A 20,345-nucleotide genomic window follows, 5' to 3' on the forward strand; every position below is an offset into this window, starting at 1 on the left:
TCCTCAGTGCCTGAGTCTGACGCTCGGCCCACCCGAGCCACTGGCTGTGAGAGGGAAAGAGAGAGTGAAGGAGGAGAGGGAGGGGAAGAAAAGCAGATGGTTACTTCTCGTGTGCCCTGACTGGGGATCGAACCTTGGATGTCCACACACTGGGCTGATGCTCTATTTAGAGCCAACCGACCAGGGCAAGGCTAACTTTAAGAATGATCTTGTAAGAACCTGACTCCCAAGAAGTTTGTGTACTTGGCATTCACCTAAAAATCACCCCAGCCCTGAAGGCTTTTCACTTCCTCAAAGAGTTGGTATACTCTCCAACCTAAAATGTTTATAAGATCTGTCACTGAAGTTTCTCTTACTAACAAAGCAATCTGGTGATGGTTTCCTTGATCGTTCAGGTAATATTAGGGTCTTCTTCAACTTTGTGCTGAAAACACCTAATTTTGGCTCTACTTTAAAAGATTTTAAGCTCTAGATCTCATTTGGATTTTTCAAGGCTAACCCTACTTTTGTGTTTTTGCCATTTTATTCCCCCAACTCTTCAAAATGTCCCAACACATTCCCCCCATTGGCGTTCTAAATTACTTTCATTCTGATAATTTTTCATCCATGTTTTACTATCACATCTCCAAGATCCAGAATCTTATCTCTGTATAACTGTTATCTTTCCATCTCTTTTACATATATGTGTACTTTTTCTTAAAGATTTTCTCTTCATGACTGGCTCCAAACTCCTTTATAAATTTGTATTGTTTAGAGTTACTGTGATATGCCTATTTGTGGAGTTTGGGGGCCCTATATTTATTTCATAATTCATGGAAGTGTATTGAGAGAACAGATGTTTTATATTAAATAAAACAAGAATAATCCCTAGTTTTTAATATCAATATTATATTAGCGTCCTTTTCAGTGACTTGCATATAGACACTTTTAGTGAATTACAGAAATAGAATTCAAAAAACAAACTATAAACTTATTTTTGACACAGCATTAAATCCTAGGATGAGGAACATTTTACAGGATTAATCAGAGTTATCTAACTTGTGTTTTAAAATTTACCCAAGAAGTTATGTGGCACACTTTAATTACTAAGAATGGGGTAATTTAGAGAAGGTAATTGTAAGGCTGGAAGTATGTTCTTCCCTCTCTCTACCACTCACCAATATTGAGGGCATCCCTGGTGTGTTTTCAGCACTCTATATGGTGGTAAGTGGGGGAAATCTTAAAAGGTAAAATAATCTTATACTCACAGAAATACAACTATAGCTGTGACGGATGCTAAGAAGAGAATTTCAGTATTAGGAAAGGATGTTTTAATACCCCTGACCTGACCTGGAAGGTTAGGAAAACCAATATACGGTATTTTGAAACTGTTGACCCAGTCTCTCACTAGAATTTAAGATTCTCAGAAGCCAGAGTCATGCTACTTTTATGTTTATTGTTAGTGCTTGTTATTTAGTAGCTTTAAAAAATCTCCATTGATTTTAAATTATATATTTTCTGGAAATTTTAGATTAAAACATCCTATTTGCCATTATTCAATTTATATCTTGTGGAACAGAAAAAGAAAAACAGAGCTTTATTTCTTAAACTTATTTTCTGTAGATTCGGGGTACTCTAAAGAGCTGGACCAAGTTGTGGTGTGTGTTGAAACCCGGGGTGTTCCTGATCTATAAAACCCAAAAAAATGGTCAATGGGTAGGAACAGTCCTTCTGAATGCCTGTGAAATCATTGAGCGTCCATCAAAAAAGGATGGTTTTTGTTTCAAACTTTTTCATCCTTTGGAGCAATCTATTTGGGCAGTGAAGGTAAGCACTTATTATAAAGGTAAAAGGTAAAGATGGCAATCCGTGAGTAGAACTGAGAAAAATCGATCTCATGATAGCTTTCTCTGTCAGAATTTAGAAATTTATTTTTGTTTTCTGTTGAAAGGACATCATTCCTCTGCCTCTATCCATGATAAAATGTGCACCAAAAGTTCTTGTTTAACTTTAAGATCTAACTTAAAAAAATTCTTCAGAAAATGTTTTTCTAATTTATATTGTATACCTTATTATTTCTTTGCCATGGGAACTCAGTTTGTACTGCATTTTTAATTTTTCAATTAATAATTTTTCTTTGTAATACTGTATCATGTTTACTGTTTTTTCTCTTTTTCAAAATTGTAAGGTCTCCTAGAAAAGACACTGCCATTTATTTTGTGGGGGTTTTTCTGTAGTGATGTAAATATCATATGTGGTAAGAAGAAGCCTGTAAGAAGATAGAATGCTAATGCTTTATAACTAAAAGCATTTCTGGTCACTCATGTGTTATGATAGCAGAAAATCAGGAAAATAGAGATGCCTTTTATGATTAACTACAAATAATTTTACAAATAGTAGATGTGCAGTACAAGCTGAGTCTAGTTTAAGTTTTTACAAAGCCATCATTGTTTTAAATTTGAAAGGTCAGTTACACTTGAATATAGTGTTTAGAACTCCTTTAAGGAAAACCGCCTAATTGAGATTAGGGCTAAGAAAGAGTAGCTTCAGCTTTTAAATATTTTTGGTATTGCTTAATTAGACAATATACATATACCTAGAGAAAAACTTGGACTTTATACCTTTATTTCAATAGTCTAGATTAAGGCATAAGTTTAGGATTACAGAATTAGTTCTATTCTGGAATTAGATACTTCCCATAAGGGAAAGAATTCAGCCCATACAACCCTGTGGTATTTGTATATCATGTTATTCTCAAGTGAAAAAAAAAGTTACTCTTAAAACCTTTAATGTATAGTATTTATTCTTTACTACTCTTAGGAACCTTAAGAATTATAATGAATTTTTAAATCATTAAAAATATTTTTAGGCCCTGGCCGGTTGGCTCAGCGGTAGAGCATCGGCCTGGCGTGTGGGGGACCCGGGTTTGATTCCCGGCCAGGGCACATGGGAGAAGCGCCCATTTGCTTCTTCACCCCCCCCCCCTTCCTCTCTGTCTCTCTCTTCCCCTCCCGCAGCCAAGGCTCCATTGGAGCAAAGATGGCCCGGGCGCTGGGGATGGCTCCTTGGCCTCTGCCCCAGGCGCTAGAGTGGCTCTGGTCAGGGCAGAGCGACGCCCCGGAGGGGAGGGGCAGAGCATCGCCCCCTGGTGGGCAGAGCTTCGCCCCTGGTGGGCATGCCGGGTGGATCCCGGTCGGGCGCATGCGCGAGTCTGTCTGACTGTCTCTCCCCGTTTCCAGCTTCAGAAAAAAAAAAAATATATATATATATATATTTTTAATGTCAGATGTATTTAATTTCAAATATTTGTGTAGGGGGTAAGTTTGTACAATTATATGAACATCAGATTATTCTTCAACAAGCAAACCTGCTTAGGACATTGTTTAAACAGTTTTAAAGTCAGTCTATGATTAGGAAAAAATAATGTTCATGAATTCTTATTTTGTGTCAGGGGTTCTTTTAAGCATTTTACATAGAATCTTTTTAAAAATTCTCTATCTTGAAGGAGGATACATTTTTCCCCTATTAACCAGACAAAAGCCTGAAGAAGTGACTTAAATAATTTTTCTACCATGGAACCAAGGTTGACAGCTAGGTAGTCTGACTCTAGTCTCTACCCTACCTTAGCTCTAGGAACCGGCCCATAAATTATAAAACTATTTGAAAATACCCCAGGATATTATAACATTTGTTAAAATCATACTGATTTTTCTATGTTTTCATTTTGAATCTGCATCTTTACTTTCTAATGTTTATACTTTTAAAGTTCATTTTATTTCTTGATCTGACAACTTAAAACATTATGCTTTTTCTATCAAAATTATACTATAAATTTAATCCTTAGAGTTTTCTTTCCAGGTAAGAGCTATGTTCACCCAAGAGTAGCCATGGTGATCCTAGTTACCATACAGCTCTTGGTGTTATATATTTCTAAAATAAATAACTCCAGCTAACAACAATAAAATTACTTTTTCTTTCTTGTCTCTGGAAAAATAAAATTAGCATTTATAGTTGGTGCTTATACACAAGTATATCATTGATTATAAAATTGAGCTTTATTTTTGCCTGGACCAAAGGTTGTTTTCTTTTTCTTGTAAATTGTAACAATATTTCCAGCTATTTCTTTATAGGCTTCTAGAAATTAAGTATTTTTTTCTAGTGGTGTGTGTGGGATGGAAATTCTCTGTTCAATTAAAATTTGGCCTAGTATGGTAAATATAATGTTTAATGATAACTATTCAATATAAGTTGTTCAATTTTTTGGTAAAGAGGTATATTTTTTGGAAGAGGACAATTTAATATTCTACATTTACTTCTCAAGAAGCATGAAGTTAAAGCTTGTTTGATTTTAAATTGTAATTCATCCCTAACTTGGATTCTTACCATAATAATGGATAATGTAAAGTTGAGGCCTCATAATACTGTTTGCCATTAATTCTGCTTATTTTTATTTGTTTGTTTATTTTAAGGGCCCAAAAGGTGAAGCAGTTGGATCCATAACTCAGCCCTTACCTAGCAGTTACTTGATCATCCGAGCTACTTCGGAGTCAGATGGTAAATACAGGTTTTGATGGATTATGTAGTACAGATTTTGGCCTCATTTTTTAGGGTTTTATATACTACTGTGTATTTTCCTTTGGGAAAAATCTGTCTTAAGTATGGTATTTGTAGCACAGGTATTGTAATCATAAATTGCTTAGAACACCAAATATATCATTAACTTAGTTGACAACAGGGAAATCTGATAGGAAGGAAGCATTGGATAATTCAGTTCTGAATTAGCAGCCTAGCGTTTTCATTATATTTCATTAACCCGCTAGCACCTTTTGTCTTGGTTAGTGTTCTCTGTGGTAACTCATTAAGTTTTATAATTTAGAGGTACATTTAATGCTATTTATATTTTTTAAAAATACTATTTATATTTTATCACTAAAGTACATACACCATTGTGAGTTTTTTTAACATAAGACATTAAGTATATCCTTTTGTTCTACACTTATTAATTTAATAGTTAATTCCTGAAGAAGATATAGGGAGAGCCAAAACTTATTCAAAATCAAGGTAACTTTAAAATCTTAATAATTGATCATGGCTTTCTGCCTCACTTTTATACAGTGTGTCCGTAAAGTCATGGTGCACTTTTGACCGGTCACAGGAAAGCAACAAAAGACTATAGAAATGTGAAATCTGCACCAAATAAAAGGAAAACCCTCCCAGTTTCTGTAGGATGATGTGGCAGCATGTGCGCATGTGCAGATGATGACATAACACCGTGTATACAGCAGAGCAGCCCACGGCCATGCCAGTCGAGATGTGGACGGTATAGAGGAAAGTGTGTTCTGTGGCTCTCTGAATTCGAATCCGTGACCAAAGTGCAACATGAATATCGGCACGTTTATAACGAAGTGCCACCACATAGGAATAACATTACTTGGTGGGATAAGCAGTTGAAGGAAACTGGCAATTTGGTGGAGAAACCCCGTTCTGGTAGACCATCAGTCAGTGACGAGTCTGCAAAGGCTATATGGAATAGCTACCTAAGGAGCCCTAAAAAATCTGTGTGTGCATGTGCTCAACAATTTCACCTAAGCAAAACTATAGTTCATAAGGTGTTAAAGAAACGTCTCTGTTTTACGGGGTACAAATTGCGGCTGTTGCACGCTATCAAACCAGCGGATAGACCCACACGATGCGTGTTTGCTACAGATACTGTATGCTTCATGAGATCGACAATGATGCAAGATTTTTGCAGAATATTGTGTTTAGCGACGAGGCAATCTTCCATATCTGTGGACATGTTCATCGCCATAACATTCGATTTATGGGCTGCTGAACATCCTCATGTCTACGTTGAGTACGAACACAACACCCCTAAAGTGAACATGTGGTGTGGCCTGATGCATGATAAGGTGATAGGCCTACTTTTTTCGCGGAGCAGTCTGTGACAGCAAAGTTCTATCTTGACATGTTGGAAGTGTATGCAGTGCCACAATTTCCAGAAGGTGTCATCTTTCAACAGGACGGCGCTCCTCCACACTATGCCACCATTGTTCGTGAGTTGGATAGAACATTCCCCCGGCAGTGGATAGGCTGGGATTCTGTCAATCCATGGCCACCGTGATCCCTGGATCTGACGCCCTTAGACTTTTACTTTTGGGGTTATGTGAAGCAACATGTGTACACTGAATGTATCAATGACATTAATCACTTAAAACAGAGAATCACAGACGTTATTCACTCTGTTATACCAGACGTCCTTACCCATGTGTGGCAAGAACTTCACTATCATTTGGATGTGTGTAGGCGCAGGGGTCCCCAAACTTTTTACACAAGGGGCAAGTTCACTGTCCCTCAGACGGTTGGAGGGCCGCCACATACAGTGCTCCACTCACTGACCACCAATGATAGAGGTGCCCCTTCTGGAATTGCGGCGGGGGGCCGGATAAATGGCCTCAGGGGGCCACATGTGGCCCGAGGGCCGTAATTTGGGGATGCCTGGCCAACTGTAGGGCAACAAATGAGCCCACATCAAACTGCACTGAATAGGTATGAAACTGGGAGAGTTTTCCTTTTATTTGGTGCAGATTTCACATTTCTGTCGTCTTTTGTTGCTTTCCTGTGACCGGTCAAAAGTGCACCATGACTTTACGGACACACGGTATTTTATATAGTTTAAGCTACCCTAACCTAAGGAATCTTGTAATCTTCCTGAGTTTACTTTTATCAAATGATTATTTTTAAAATATCATAGGCATGAGCTCTTGTTATAAAAGTGTTTTATTTGGCTGATATTTTCAGCAGATGTTGAAACATATATATATATATGTATATTTATATGAATTTTAAGTGAACTAACGTTTTTTTCTGCTAATTACAGTTCTAAATTTTAACTTAAAAAATAAAATGACTAATGTTTCTAGTAAATAATACAGCAATAAATGACAGTATTGTACAGGCATTTCCCCCGACCATGACTTAAAATTTTTCATCCATATATAAGTAGAATGGATGCTAAACCTATGTGTAAACATACTGTCTACAACAAAACATTATTTTAGATAGTTTGTTTATAGTACAAATATAACCCCTTTAGTATATTTTATGTACCCTTTTTTTATGTACCCTTTTTATACCTTCAAATTATACAGTACTACATGTTAATGTTCTAAGATTTTAAAAATACAGGTATTTTCATTAGATACACTTACTAATGTGTGCTATATTCTACATATTTACCAGTGGTTTCTAGATACTTAGTATGTAAAAAGCACTTGAAAAATTGCATTAAAAAATTCTTAAGAGACTTCATGTTCAAACTAACTTTTCCAGTGACTGTTTCTCAAGGAAGTAATATAATAGTATGTTTTAAAGGCTAACAGTGTGAAGTTAAGAAGGATGCCAGTTTTTATAGTTTCCTGAATTATACTGCATATGATCTATGTTCTTCTAGGAAGATGCTGGATGGATGCTTTGGAGTTGGCTTTGAAATGTTCTAGTCTTCTTAAACGTACAATGATCAGGGAAGGAAAGGAACATGACCTGAGCATTTCATCAGAGAGCACGCATGTGACTTTGTATGGCTTATTACGTGCTAACAATCTCCACAGTGGTGACAACTTCCAGTAAGTAGATATTACCACTAATTTGGTGATTATCTTAGAGACCGTGTTGTTCACTTGGTTAGTTGGAAGGTCTAGAATTTTTGTACTTTATCTAGATTTGAAACTTGGCCGTCTTCTTCCCATTATATGATCTGAGGCCCAGTTTAACATTTGTTTACTTACTATCGTAAGGTATAGAAAGTTATTTCCTTGATCCTAGCTAATGTGAATTACTTGTTATTTCCAAAATACAAGCATTCTGTCTACCTTGTCTTTGTGCTGACATTCCCTTCAGTAGGAGTGATTTCTAGTCCTCCTCGCCCTTTTCTCCTATCATAAGACTGTGTGTATTCTTCATGTATGAAGACTTTTATGCCTCCTAACCATGAAATAGAATCTGTCCTTCTATTGCTGTTCTGTAACACTAGTTTTTTATAATGGCACTTGACTTATTCTTTCTAGTATTTGTAGAATTCTCCTATTATATTGTGTTTCAAGTTGGGACTGTATTTTATTGTGGTTTTATCCCCTAAAGCATTTATTATAGTTAATACCATAAAAATATTTTTTTCTCCAGGGAAACTCAATACTTTGCTTGAAGTTCAGAGACTGTTTTGAGGTTCAGATCTGTTTTGTTGCTTTGTAGGAAAAACATTAGACTTCCCTTGCCTTTACCTCCATTGCCCCAATGCTCAGTTTCTGCTCTATAGCTACTTATTACTGTCAGCATTGGGTTACTCTCCTCAAAGTTGTTAGACTGCTCCTCTCCTCCATGTAACCCAAACCGAACATTTTTTTATCCTTTTGCTTGACTGTTTTTCTTCACTTTCTGAAAACCTCCATTACCTGATATTTTACATCCTTTCTTTGCAGAATTATACCTTGGAGTTTATTTATTTATTTAGTATTTTTCTGAAGCTGGAAACGGGGAGGCAGTCAGACAGACTCCCGCATGCGGCTAACCGGGATCCACCCGGCACGCCCACCAGGGGGCGATGCTCTGCCCATCTGGGGAATCGCTTTTGTTGCGACCAGAGCCATTCTAGTGCCTGAGGCAGAGGCCATGGAGCCATCCCCAGCGCCCGGGCCATCTTTGCTCCAATGGAGCCTTGGCTGCAGGAGGGGAAGAGAGAGACAGAGAGGAAGGAGAGGGGTAGGTGTGGAGAAGCAGATGGGCACTTCTCCTGTGTGCCCTGGCCGGGAGTTGAACCCGGGACTTCCGCACGCCAGGCCAATGCTCTACCACTGAGCCAACCGGCCAGGGCCCCCCTGGAGTTTATTTTAATTTTCAGAACAAAAGCCTGAATGGAATAGGATTAGGGAGTAGGAGCACAAATTATTTAGGAATGGGTGTTTGTTGGATCTCTTCCTGAAATTTTTTTCCTCAAAGCTCTTCAGCTATAAACTATTTATTATTTTTGTTGTATATCAGGTAATCTTTAAATATTCTTATTTGGGGATAATAAAAATTCACCTGCTTCACATATTCGTTAAAATTTTGGAGCCTCTTTTCTGTGTAAGATACCATACATTTTTCTGTATAATTTGCCACAATTTGAATAGGGAGATGAATTTGATATCTTAAATTTGAACCCAGTACAACAATTTTCTAACTGTGTGATTCTGAAGGGATGTTTTGTTTTGTTTGCTGGGGAGCTGTAAATAGTATGAAGCAAAGAATAACACAAACAGCCAAAGGAGAGAGGCTTTAGGATAATACAGGGTCAGGGGAATTTATAGGATGCAAACATAACATCCTATGACAGAGTATATCCTATAACTCAGTATAACAGAGTTTTACAAAATAGAATTAACCTTTCAACATTTTTATTTGGCTCTATGACAGAAAATGAGCTGGGAGCAGATTATGCAGAGATGAGAGGGTAGGAGCCTGGCTTGGATGTAATGGACAGCTTCTAGATGAAGAGTACCAAGCTTTATGCCCAAGTGGCAGGGAAGATGATGATAAAATAAAACAAAAGACCATGTTCAAGTGATAATAATTTATTAAATATTGTACTTGTTGAGGATGCAGTGATCCCAGGATATAAATAGTATCAATCAAGCATTTAAAAACATGGTCTAAAGCTTATTACTGCACGCATGGGTTTGGAAATCATATAGAATTTGAGTAGCTTGCCAAAGGAGAGAGAGGATAGAAATAAAGAAGGGTCATGGAAGATGAAAATATTTAAGGGTAGAAGGAAATAAGAGGGATCACAGAGCTTAAAAAATAAAACTATAGTTACAGGGAACCCAAGCATTAAGACTAGTTCAAGGAAAATAATCACCATCTAAATCCAGTGATGCAGAGAAGTCAAAGGAGGCAAAGATTAAAGTCACTGGATCTGTGAACTAAGCCATCATTAGTGACCTAAGGGAACAGATTCACTGGATTTAGGAAAGTGAAAACCAAATCATGAGTGGTTAAGGAGAGAAAAGACAGTAAGAAAGAAGAGACAATTTTACACTACTTTTAAAAAATATATATGATCATAAAGAGAAAGAAATATACACACACACACACACACACACACACACACACACACACACACACATAAACGAATTGCTATTAGAAATTCTCTGGTTAGACCCTGGCTGTGGCTCAGTGGATATAATGTCAGTCCAGTATATGGACATCCTGGGTTTGATTCCCAGTCAGGCCACACAGGAAAAGTGACCATCTGCTTCTCCCTCCCTCCTTCACCTCCTTCTCTCCCTCTTCCCCTCCCGCAGCCAGTGGCTCAGTTGGTTTGAGTGTGACCCTGGGTGCTGAGGGTGGCTCTGCTGGAGTGCATCAGTCTCAGGTACTAAAAATAGCTTGGTACTCAAGCATTGACCCCAGATGTAGTTGCTGAGTGCATCCCTGTTGTGGTGCATGCAGGAGTCTACCTCACTCTCTTTCCTCCACTTACCTAAAAGATTAAAAAAAAAAAAAATTCTCTGGTTAAATCCAAACAAATGAAGATTTTGGAAAAATAGAGACTATATAGGAATCAAATAAGACTTCTCTGCTCTATTACTATCTCAGCATTGCTAAAAAATATATATATATATGGCATCATGTATTCATTTGTAAAGTACTTTACTATATCCCTGTAAGATTTTTATGCTAAATGAAACCCACAGATACTTTCCTAAATAAGAAATTTCTTTTAAAAATTTTATTTTGGAAGTCAGGTTTTTTTTTTTAATTTTTATACAGATTATTAGCCCTAATCACTTTAGGGTTAGTATAAACAGGGTTGGTTATAGCAATTTATCAATTTTAGGTTATAGGTTCATTTCCTTAAGCTAATATTTCCATTTCCAATTCTCCTTGGACTTTTTTCTCAAGATTAAGCTTATTAGTCAAGTATTAAATAGATATAATTACTTACCTTTTACATTTTTTTTTTACAGGGACAGAGAGAGGGATAGATAGGGACAGACAGACAGGAATGAAGAGAGAAGAGAAGCATCAATCATCAGTTTTTTGTTGCGAGACCTTAGTTGTTCATTGATTACTTTCTCTTATGTGCCTTGACCGCGGGCCTTCAGCACACCAAGTAACCCCTTGCTCAAGCCAGCGACCTTGGGTCCAAGCTGGTGAGCTTTTTGCTCAAGCCAGATGAGCCCGCGCTCAAGCTGGCAACCTTGGGGTCTCGAACCTGGGTCCTCCAAATCCCAGTACGACGCTCTATCCACTGAACCACCGCCTGGTCAGACCTTTTACATTTTCTTATTCTTGAACTTATTTCAAGTGACTTTGGAGATCTTTACAGATGGAAAGTCATACTTCATTTGAGTTTACTTGAGAATTTATATGATTGTCTTGACTTGAAGTTTTTCTTCAGACCACAAGAGACAGTGAGGCCAAGTGATGACTATTGCAAACTAAGAAAAAAATCTAGCAAGATATAGTCTAAAATTTTGCTTTAGAAAAATTTTAACCCCAAGTGGTAGAGAGGCAAAGAGCTCAGTGTTATCTTTTTTAACATTTCCCCAGAGTTTTACTTAACTTCTCTGTGCCATTTACTGATCTGTAAAGTGAGAATAATATTACTTATCTCATAGGGTTATTTTGAGGATTAAATGAGTAAAACTGTGTGAAACACTAACAACTGTGCCCAACATATAGTAAATTCTCAGTAAATATTACATATCACTCTTATTTATAGATGAAATACTCTTTTTCCCCCCCAAGTGAGAGGAGGTAAGATAGACTCCCACATGTGCCCCAACCAGGATCCTCCCCTCACCCCTGTCTGGGGCTGATGCTCTGTCCATCTGGAGAAGCATCAATCATCATTCTCACAACTGAGCTATTTTAGCACCTGCAGGAAGGCTCCATGGAGCCATCCTCAGCACCTGGGGCCGATGTGCTTGAACCAATAGGATCATGACCGAGGGAAGGCAAGGGCGGAGAGGGGAGCATGGAGAAGCAAATGGTCGCTTTTCCTGTGTTCCCTGACCAGGAATTGAACACAGGATATCCACACACCGGTGGACTCTCTACTACTGAGCCAACCTGTCAGGGCCAAAGTAAATATTCTTAACATCCTTTATTCTTCCTTCTAATAATTCTTTCCCTTAAGGTTAAATGATAGTGAAATTGAACGACAGCATTTTAAGGACCAAGATATGTATTCTGATAAATCCGATAAAGAAAATGATCAAGAGCATGATGAGTCAGACAATGAAGTGCTGGGGAAAAGTGAAGAAAGTGACACCGATACATCAGAAAGGCAAGATGACTCATATATTGAACCTGAACCTATTGAGCCCTTAAAGGAGACGACCTACACCGAACAGAGCCATGAGGAACTCGGAGAGGTAAAAGTCTTTGATTTTCAGGAATTTTGGTGTTTTCATTCTTGGAAATTTTTAAATGAAATTGAATATATTATTTGTTTGACCTATTGCTTATTTTTCTAAAAGAATATTTGTATGAGACCTATTTTAAAAGTTTCATCCATTTGAAATATATCAGAATTCATAAACAACTTAAAACATATAGTATTCATACATACATGACTAGATTCTATTAAATTTAAAGTTTACATTTGCTTCACATTTGCTGTTAGAATACAATGCTGCTAGATGTCATTGCCAGGGACAACATAAATTGCAAGGAAACATGAGTTTATAACTTTCTTGTTGCTAGTGCATAGAGGTAAAGATAATAGGTAGTATAAAGGAGTATAATATTTTTGTAATGGATTTTTTGTATATGTCATTCATTAACTTTGATGTCTCTTACAACTACCCCTTTTATCTAAATTTTATAGCTATAGACTTTATTTATTATATAATGGGTCATTTTCACATTTTAAGAATGCTTGGAATGGTCAAATAGTTCAGATTTTCAACATTAGCTGTCTTCTACACATCTCTGTGTTTGACATAAATATAATATTTCAGTATTTCTTGTTAATTGCTGAAGGCAGGCGAGGCTTCTCAAACAGAAACTGTGTCTGAAGAAAACAAAAGCCTTATCTGGACATTGCTGAAACAGGTCCGCCCTGGCATGGACCTGTCTAGGGTGGTTCTGCCTACGTTTATTTTGGAGCCTCGTTCTTTTCTGGATAAACTTTCAGATTACTACTACCATGCAGATTTCCTATCTGAGTAAGTAGATCCTTTCTTCTTCTTTTTTTATTTATTTTTATTTTTTATTTTTATTTATTTTTTGTCAGAGAGACAGAGAGAGGGACAGACAGAGACAAACAGGAAGGAAGAGAGATGAGAAGCATCAGTTCTTCTTTGCAGCACCTTAGTTCATCGATTGCTTTCTCATACATGCCTTGACCGAGGGGCTCCAGCTGAGCCAGTGACCCCCTTGCTGAAGTAAGAGACCTCGGGCTCAAGCCAGTGATCATAGAGTCATGTCTGTGATCCCATGCTCAAGCCAGTGATCCCACACTCAAGCTGGTGAGCCTACGCTCAAGGCAGCAACCTCGGGTATTCGAACCTGGGTCCTTAGCATTTCAGATCAACGTTCTATCCACTGTGCCACCACCTGGTCAGGCACTTCTTAAAATAGAAGATATTTCATGGTTTAAGAAATTGTCTAGAGTGCTATTCAGTGGTTATGCCTTACCAAAATTGGGCTCTAATGAGGTATCACTCTTTCTTCTGCACTACTCCTCTAGTTGACCTTAATAGAAGCATATTGGTATACTGTTTCCCGTTAAATTGAGAGATCACAAGCTTGGGGAGGACAGGAATTTTACCCCTCCCTGGACAGCACTGCTGTCACAGGATCCTGGACTGTTGACTGCCCTCACATGGGGAGAGATGGCTGTCATTCTTTGTTCTCCCTATGTCAGCCCTGCCATGTCCCATGGTGGGCTGAGCTTCTGCTTATCCCTACCCTGTCTGCGTGCGTGTGAGGCATATGCAGCTCTGCCTGAGCTGCAGTGCCCTGCCAGTTGCTGGCTCTTGGCATAAATCCCCACGTTTGTCTTAGCTGTTTTTCCTGCCAGCAATTCTGAAGGTGTAATTCTGAAGAAGGCCGGAACACAGGAGGTGGAGGAAGAACTGTCCACCTCTGTCCCAACAGTTGTTGGAAGAACCAATAAATGACAGCAACTTTCTACCTATACCTTTCCAGATTTCACCTGCCCCATTCCAGCTACAGAGGTGTTCCCAGGCACTGTGTTTCCTGGGACTCTTAAGTTGTAGCCTTGTGACTTGGTTTTTAGATTCTGTATTCAGCTTATTAGTTGCATTATTAGTCTATTGTATTAATAAACATTGCAAACATCCAAATCAAAAGATCATTGATAAATTGTGAGAGATTTTTGCAAATTAAATTATACACAAAATGTTAATGTCCCTAAAATGAAAAGATCTCTTACAAAGTGATTGAAAATGAAGAGCAGCCTAACAGAAAAGAAGTGGAGGAAATGACTAGTTTAAAAATGAAGAAATAGAAATAGTCCTTAAACATACAAACTTCATACAAAATAAGAAAAATGCAGATTCAAATGATAAGGTACTATTTTTCACACATCACATTGTGCAGAAGAAGTTCAAAAGCTTTTATACCCCAGTTCTACCTTATATCTTTTTATATTTCTTTCTTTTATTTGTCTAGAAATTAATTTCTCTCAGAATGTGGAGCAGATTCCTGGGACTCACAACTGATCTTCTTGAAAGGTGCCCATGTTCCCTAAATGGAAAGGCTGCACTTTTCTGGCAACACACTCTTTTATTGGCAAGGCTACGTGCAGCAGGCACTCAGACACTGCTGCTGGGCGGTGCCAGCTGGCGCAGTGTCCTTGAAGAGAACCTGCAGCACTTGCCAGGGTTATAGATGTGCTCAGTCCTTTGATTCAGTAATCCTGTTTCTGGGAATCCCGACAGATAGAGCTCCACATAAACAAAGTGACATATATACAAGAGTGTTGCAGCAAGGTTTGTAATAGTATAAAATTAGATAATTCCAGTGTCCAGCCACAGCTGACTGGTTAAATAATATATAGTGTTCTTCCATACATAGGGAAGAACTCTATGAACAGATCAGAAGAGATCTGTAGCATTATGTGTGTTTGTGAAAAAAAAGCAAGGTGCAGAAGATTATGTTTAGTTTCATACTTACTACATAGTTTCTTCTTTATGCTTAAGAAAACTGTTAATTAAAAACTAAAAAGTTACCTGTAAGACAGAAGTAGAAAGAGTTGGGCCAATAGCAAGACATCTGTATTTTTTATATTGCTTTGAGTTTTGAACTGTGTGAATTATGTATATGTAAAATATAAAATAAAATACTGTAGTAAGAGAATTTAAGTCAAAATAGGAAGAGAGCTATCAGAGGGTTATTACTCCTGAAAAGTGCAGCCTTTCAACCTGGCCTCTAACACTGTATCTTCAAAAGTCACCACACTGAACCTTCAGATGTGCTTAGAGGGTTCAGTTTTAAAATAAATTAATAAACAGATAGAATTCACATCTGACATATACACTCAATGTTTGCAATGTTTACAGCATCAGCAAAAACAGGCAAAGGGGTAGCTGAGTCAGGAATTCTAAAAACTTTTTCTTTAAAATGAAAACTATTCTTTGATTACCTGTTATATTGGTAGAATTTGTTCACTCAAGAAAATCAGTTGGTAGCACATAAGGGAGGCTGAAGCCTAAAATTGGATTAAAAAAACTTTTTGATTGGTTTAAATTATTGTAAATCTTGCATATTTGTGACTTGAAACACAGGCGGACAAGGAAGGGGCTACCATCAGCCTCTTGTCCTCCCACCATGCTCTACAACCCTCACCAGTTACTGTGGATCTCCTAACGAACACTGACAAATGAGAATAGACTAAGTGGACCTGGTCCATCTCAACATATGGGACTGAGGCCTCTTACAAAGATGTTAATAAGGCTGCTTAGCCAGATACCCCATTATTGCCAATGCCAGGCAACAAACTGTGTGTGAATCTCAAAGTCTTTAGTTTTTTTAATCACAATTTCTCACAGAACCCTTAGCAACATCTAGGGTTCAACAGAACCCCAGTTTAGAAATCTTGGTTTGTAGACTTTTCAAAAACTGAGCAAAGACATGGGCAGCATATCGAAGAATAGGAAAAATGAGAATAAAAGTAACCAGCTTATGAAAAATGATTGTTACAAACTGATATGTGTGGTGTTTTTGCCATCTATTTTAAATATGAATTATGCTTTTCAATCATATCTCATATTCACTTGTTGGCTTGATAAATATGAGGGAGAATTTGTAATATGTTCTGTAAAATTTTTGTTTTTTAGGGCTGCTCTTGAAGAAAATCCTTATTTCCGATTGAAAAAAGTAGTGAAATGGTATTTGTCAGGATTCTATAAAAAGCCAAAGGTAATGTTAATATCTTATCTTTTTCAACCATATATGAGTTAATTTTTTTATCTTTAGATTATTTATTAATAATTGTAAGGCTTCGAGTTAGCAAAATTGCAAAATACTTGATCATTTAGTCCTATTATGATTAAAGTTATTTAACTTTATTTCATGTCACTACTGTGAAATTTCATAAGGATAGCTTTTCAGATGATACACCTAAACATTTCTTGACTGGTTTAAACTACTTTGAATCTTTTGTATTTATAATTTAAAACTTGCATATTTCTTACTAGGGACTGAAGAAACCTTACAATCCCATACTTGGTGAGACTTTCCGTTGTTTATGGATTCATCCCAGAACAAACAGCAAAACTTTTTATATTGCTGAACAGGTATTAGAAATCTCTTACAAAAGCAAAACTGGGTCAGAAGTTATTGGGTTATTTTCATAGAAAATAGAAACTCGGTAAACTCACTGTTGATTAACCTTTACTAATGAACATTTGATCAGCGTGTCTTTTTAATACTGAGTACTATGAAATATCATACTCAGAAGTATTACTGTTAGAGTCATAGAGTCCTGTGACCAAAAATAATTATTTCCTTGCCCTCCACCTCTTTCCCAAAACTCTTCAGTTTTTTCCCAGTTCCTGCATTAAATTTATAGGGATTTGTTGTGGCGTTCTAGGCCCTTCATATCTTTTTAAATTTACCTCTATTTCCATGCCTTTCTGAGCCCTTTCACAGTAGTCAAAGCTGTGTGTTCAGTTAGGTAACCTGATGTTCTTACCCGTTCTTCCTTGCCTTAGTAGTATTTTTTTTTAAAGTTTTTTTTTAATTAATTTTAATGGGGTGACATTGATAAATCAGGGTACATATGTTCAGAGAAAACATCTCTAGGTTATTCGGACATTCGATTATGCTGCATTCCCATCACCCAAAGTCCAATTGTTTTCCGTCACCTTCTAACTGGTTTTCTTTGTGCTCCTCCCCTCCTCCAACCCCCTCCCTCTCCCCCCGCCCCAACCACCACACTCTTGTCCATGTCTCTGAGTCTCAGTCTTAGTAGTATTTTTAAATGTGTAATTCTCCTGCCACAATACACCTTCTCAGCTGTTCTTCATCTGAACCAACCCTGACCTGCTCACCTTCTGTGGTCCAGATGACTACAGTTCCTATTGATTTGTCTCCTCAAACTTCTGTATTATTTTTTATGATTATCCATTAAGCTTAACAATTTTAACACTTGTAAGAAATGAGTTTCTTATAACTCATTCATAATTTATGTGAAGAATAACCACTGTGTTAGTTATCCATTTTTTTTTTTTTTGTATTTTTCTGAAGCTGGAAACGGGGAGAGACAGTCAGACAGACTCCCGCATGCGCCCGACCGGGATCCACCCGGCATGCCCACCAGGGGGCGATGCTCTGCCCCTCCGGGGCATCACTCTGTTGCGACCAGAGCCACTCTAGCGCCTGGGGCAGAGGCCAAGGAGACATCCCCAGCGCCCAGCCATCTTTGCTCCAATGGAGCCTCGGCTGCGGGAGGGGAAGAGAGAGACAGAGAGGAAGGAGAGGGGGAGGGGTGGAGAAGCAGATGGGCGCTTCTCCTGTGTGCCCTGGCCGGGAATCGAACCTGGGACTTCTGCACGCCAGGCCGACGCTCTACCACTGAGCCAACTGGCCAAGGCCAGTTATCCATTTTTGTATAACAAATTATTGCCAAAACTTAATGACTTTAAGCAACATTTAATAGCTCATATAATGAGGTTCCAGAATCTGAGAGCTCCTTAGTGGGGTCGTTCTGGCTCAGTGTCTTATGAAGTTGCAGTCAGGATGTCATCCAGTTTCTTAATCCTATGAGGTGAGGACTTAACTGGACTGGAAGATTTTACTTCCAAGCTTATTACGTGGCTTTTGACAATAGGACTTAGTTCCTCATTACATAGGCCTCTCCATTGGGTTGTTCACAATATGCAAGCTGGCTTCTTAGAGCTAATGATCTGAGAGAGACACACCAAGATGGATGTTACTTTATACCCTAATTTCAGAAGTGACATACTATCACTTGCATGTAAACCAACTTTGGTACAGGGTAAGGAGTGCCTGCCCAGTGGTGTGAATACCAGGAGGTGAGGTTCCTTGGGAGATATTTGGAGGCTGAGTACCATAATCATCAATATTTAATTTCACTATTTACCAAATATTTCTTCTATAATAATAGAATATACTTTTAAGACTTGAACATTTTTATAGTAGCACAGTAATATACTTATTATATTCTATGTTTTTTCCTGTGATCAATAGGTGTCCCATCATCCACCAATATCTGCCTTTTATGTTAGTAACCGAAAGGATGGATTTTGCCTTAGTGGTAGTATCCTGGCTAAGTCCAAGTTCTATGGTGAGTTTTCTCATGTCTCAATTGGCACCCTTTTCTGGGAGGTAGTATTTTTTAATGAGCTTTTTTATTTAGATGGTGTCTTGAGATCTTTTCAGGTAAGGAATTTTTATGTCATTTTGAGTGTCACCTGTACTTGAATAACAACTTTTATAGTGTTTTTCTTTGTCCATTCATAAATAGAGGTATGACTCATTTTATATAACTATTAACCCCATATGTGTAAATTTATCACAAGCATCTCTTACTAAAAAATGGAATAATGATTGCCCTCTATGGTAGCCCTTTTAGTGCATAATGCATTTCTTTTGCCTTTCACGCTACTAAGGTTTTTGTTCCGTCTTAATGTACCTGAGGAGTTGGTTTTTCTATCTTAGTCTTTGACTAGAGAGAGAAGGACTTCAAGTACAGTTAGAATACTTGCTTAGTAATAATATTTAGCCTTGGACCCAAAAACATACCAATAAAAGCTTTTTTTAAGAAGTTTCCTAGGGCTAGAGGAAGGGAAAATCTTTTGGGATGATGGAAAATTTTGTATCTTGACAATTGCCAAGACTATCAAAATGCACAATTAAAATGGGTCACTTATTATATGTAAATTGTTATACTTCAAGAAAACTAGTGATGAGGAGAAAGAAAAATACATATGGGAGAAAAGCTAGAAGAAAATATCTTAAATTTTATCATTCATTGCATGGGTTACGAGTAATGCATATTTAAATCTTTTAAAGTATCTGTAGCATTATTATCTCAAAATAATTAAAGCTTGGGATTAAGTACTGTGACTTACAGAAGAAATAATGTTTTTATTCAAAAATAGACAAATTCTGCGTCGGGCACGGAACACAGTGAACCCTGGTCCATGACTCATCAACATGGACTGATATCTCGTTTATTCTTCAGGGTTCATTGATTTTTGAAATATTTAAAACAAAGGCAGATGGCTATGGTGTATGGTTCTGCTTCCTCAGTATGGGCTGCTCAGATGCCCAGGTTCTTGGTTGACAAGTGCAGAACAGGGCCCGGCATTGAATAGAATGATAATGGCTAACATTTATTGATTGCTTACTCTGAGGCAGATGTGCCTACTCATTGTGCCTTTCATTTATTTAATCCTTCTAACGATCTTATGAGACCATATTATTATCCCCATTTTAGTATAGAGAAAACTGAGGCTTAAGGAATATGGCTAATGGGCCCAATATGTTTTGTGCACATTTTCCTAATATTCCGAAAGCTATTTACATGTTTCTTCAGGGGAAGATTGACTAATTCATACAGAAAGAGTTCCCTGATGGACATTGGAATTTTCTGTTCCCAAGAAAGCAGATGAAATGTCAGGATGAGTCAATACTAGCTTCCTGTCTAGAAATCTTCAAATTCCATTTGAAAACCATCATCCTAATGATAACTGAGTATTTAGATAAATTCTAACAGGCCTAGCATAAACTGGTTTAATGGAAAATAAGCTTTTAGCCAAATGATAGAAAGAGTCTTTTAGAAAGAAATTTGCAGTAGCTTGATGGTAAGCCTTTTGAAGGTGGGGAGT

The 20,345-nt window shown here is 37.6% G+C and overlaps 1 protein-coding gene across 14 annotated transcripts in view; it reads left to right on the plus strand.

Annotated features, from left to right (window-relative positions):
• The window catches only part of OSBPL8 (oxysterol binding protein like 8), a 168,257-nt gene that overhangs the window by 121,203 nt on the left and 26,709 nt on the right, over window positions 1-20,345 (plus strand). For all 14 annotated transcript variants that reach the window (XM_066368511.1, XM_066368510.1, XM_066368513.1 and 11 more), the window contains 8 exons: window positions 1,603-1,806; window positions 4,449-4,533; window positions 7,430-7,601; window positions 12,158-12,395; window positions 13,006-13,190; window positions 16,329-16,410; window positions 16,689-16,787; window positions 18,703-18,799. In XM_066368511.1, the coding sequence (XP_066224608.1) occupies window positions 1,603-1,806; window positions 4,449-4,533; window positions 7,430-7,601; window positions 12,158-12,395; window positions 13,006-13,190; window positions 16,329-16,410; window positions 16,689-16,787; window positions 18,703-18,799 (1,162 nt within the window). The remainder of the gene's footprint in view (window positions 1-1,602; window positions 1,807-4,448; window positions 4,534-7,429; window positions 7,602-12,157; window positions 12,396-13,005; window positions 13,191-16,328; window positions 16,411-16,688; window positions 16,788-18,702; window positions 18,800-20,345) is intronic.

This window comes from Saccopteryx leptura, chromosome 2 (genome assembly GCF_036850995.1).
Source record: "Saccopteryx leptura isolate mSacLep1 chromosome 2, mSacLep1_pri_phased_curated, whole genome shotgun sequence".
Taxonomy (NCBI): Eukaryota; Metazoa; Chordata; class Mammalia; order Chiroptera; family Emballonuridae; genus Saccopteryx; species Saccopteryx leptura.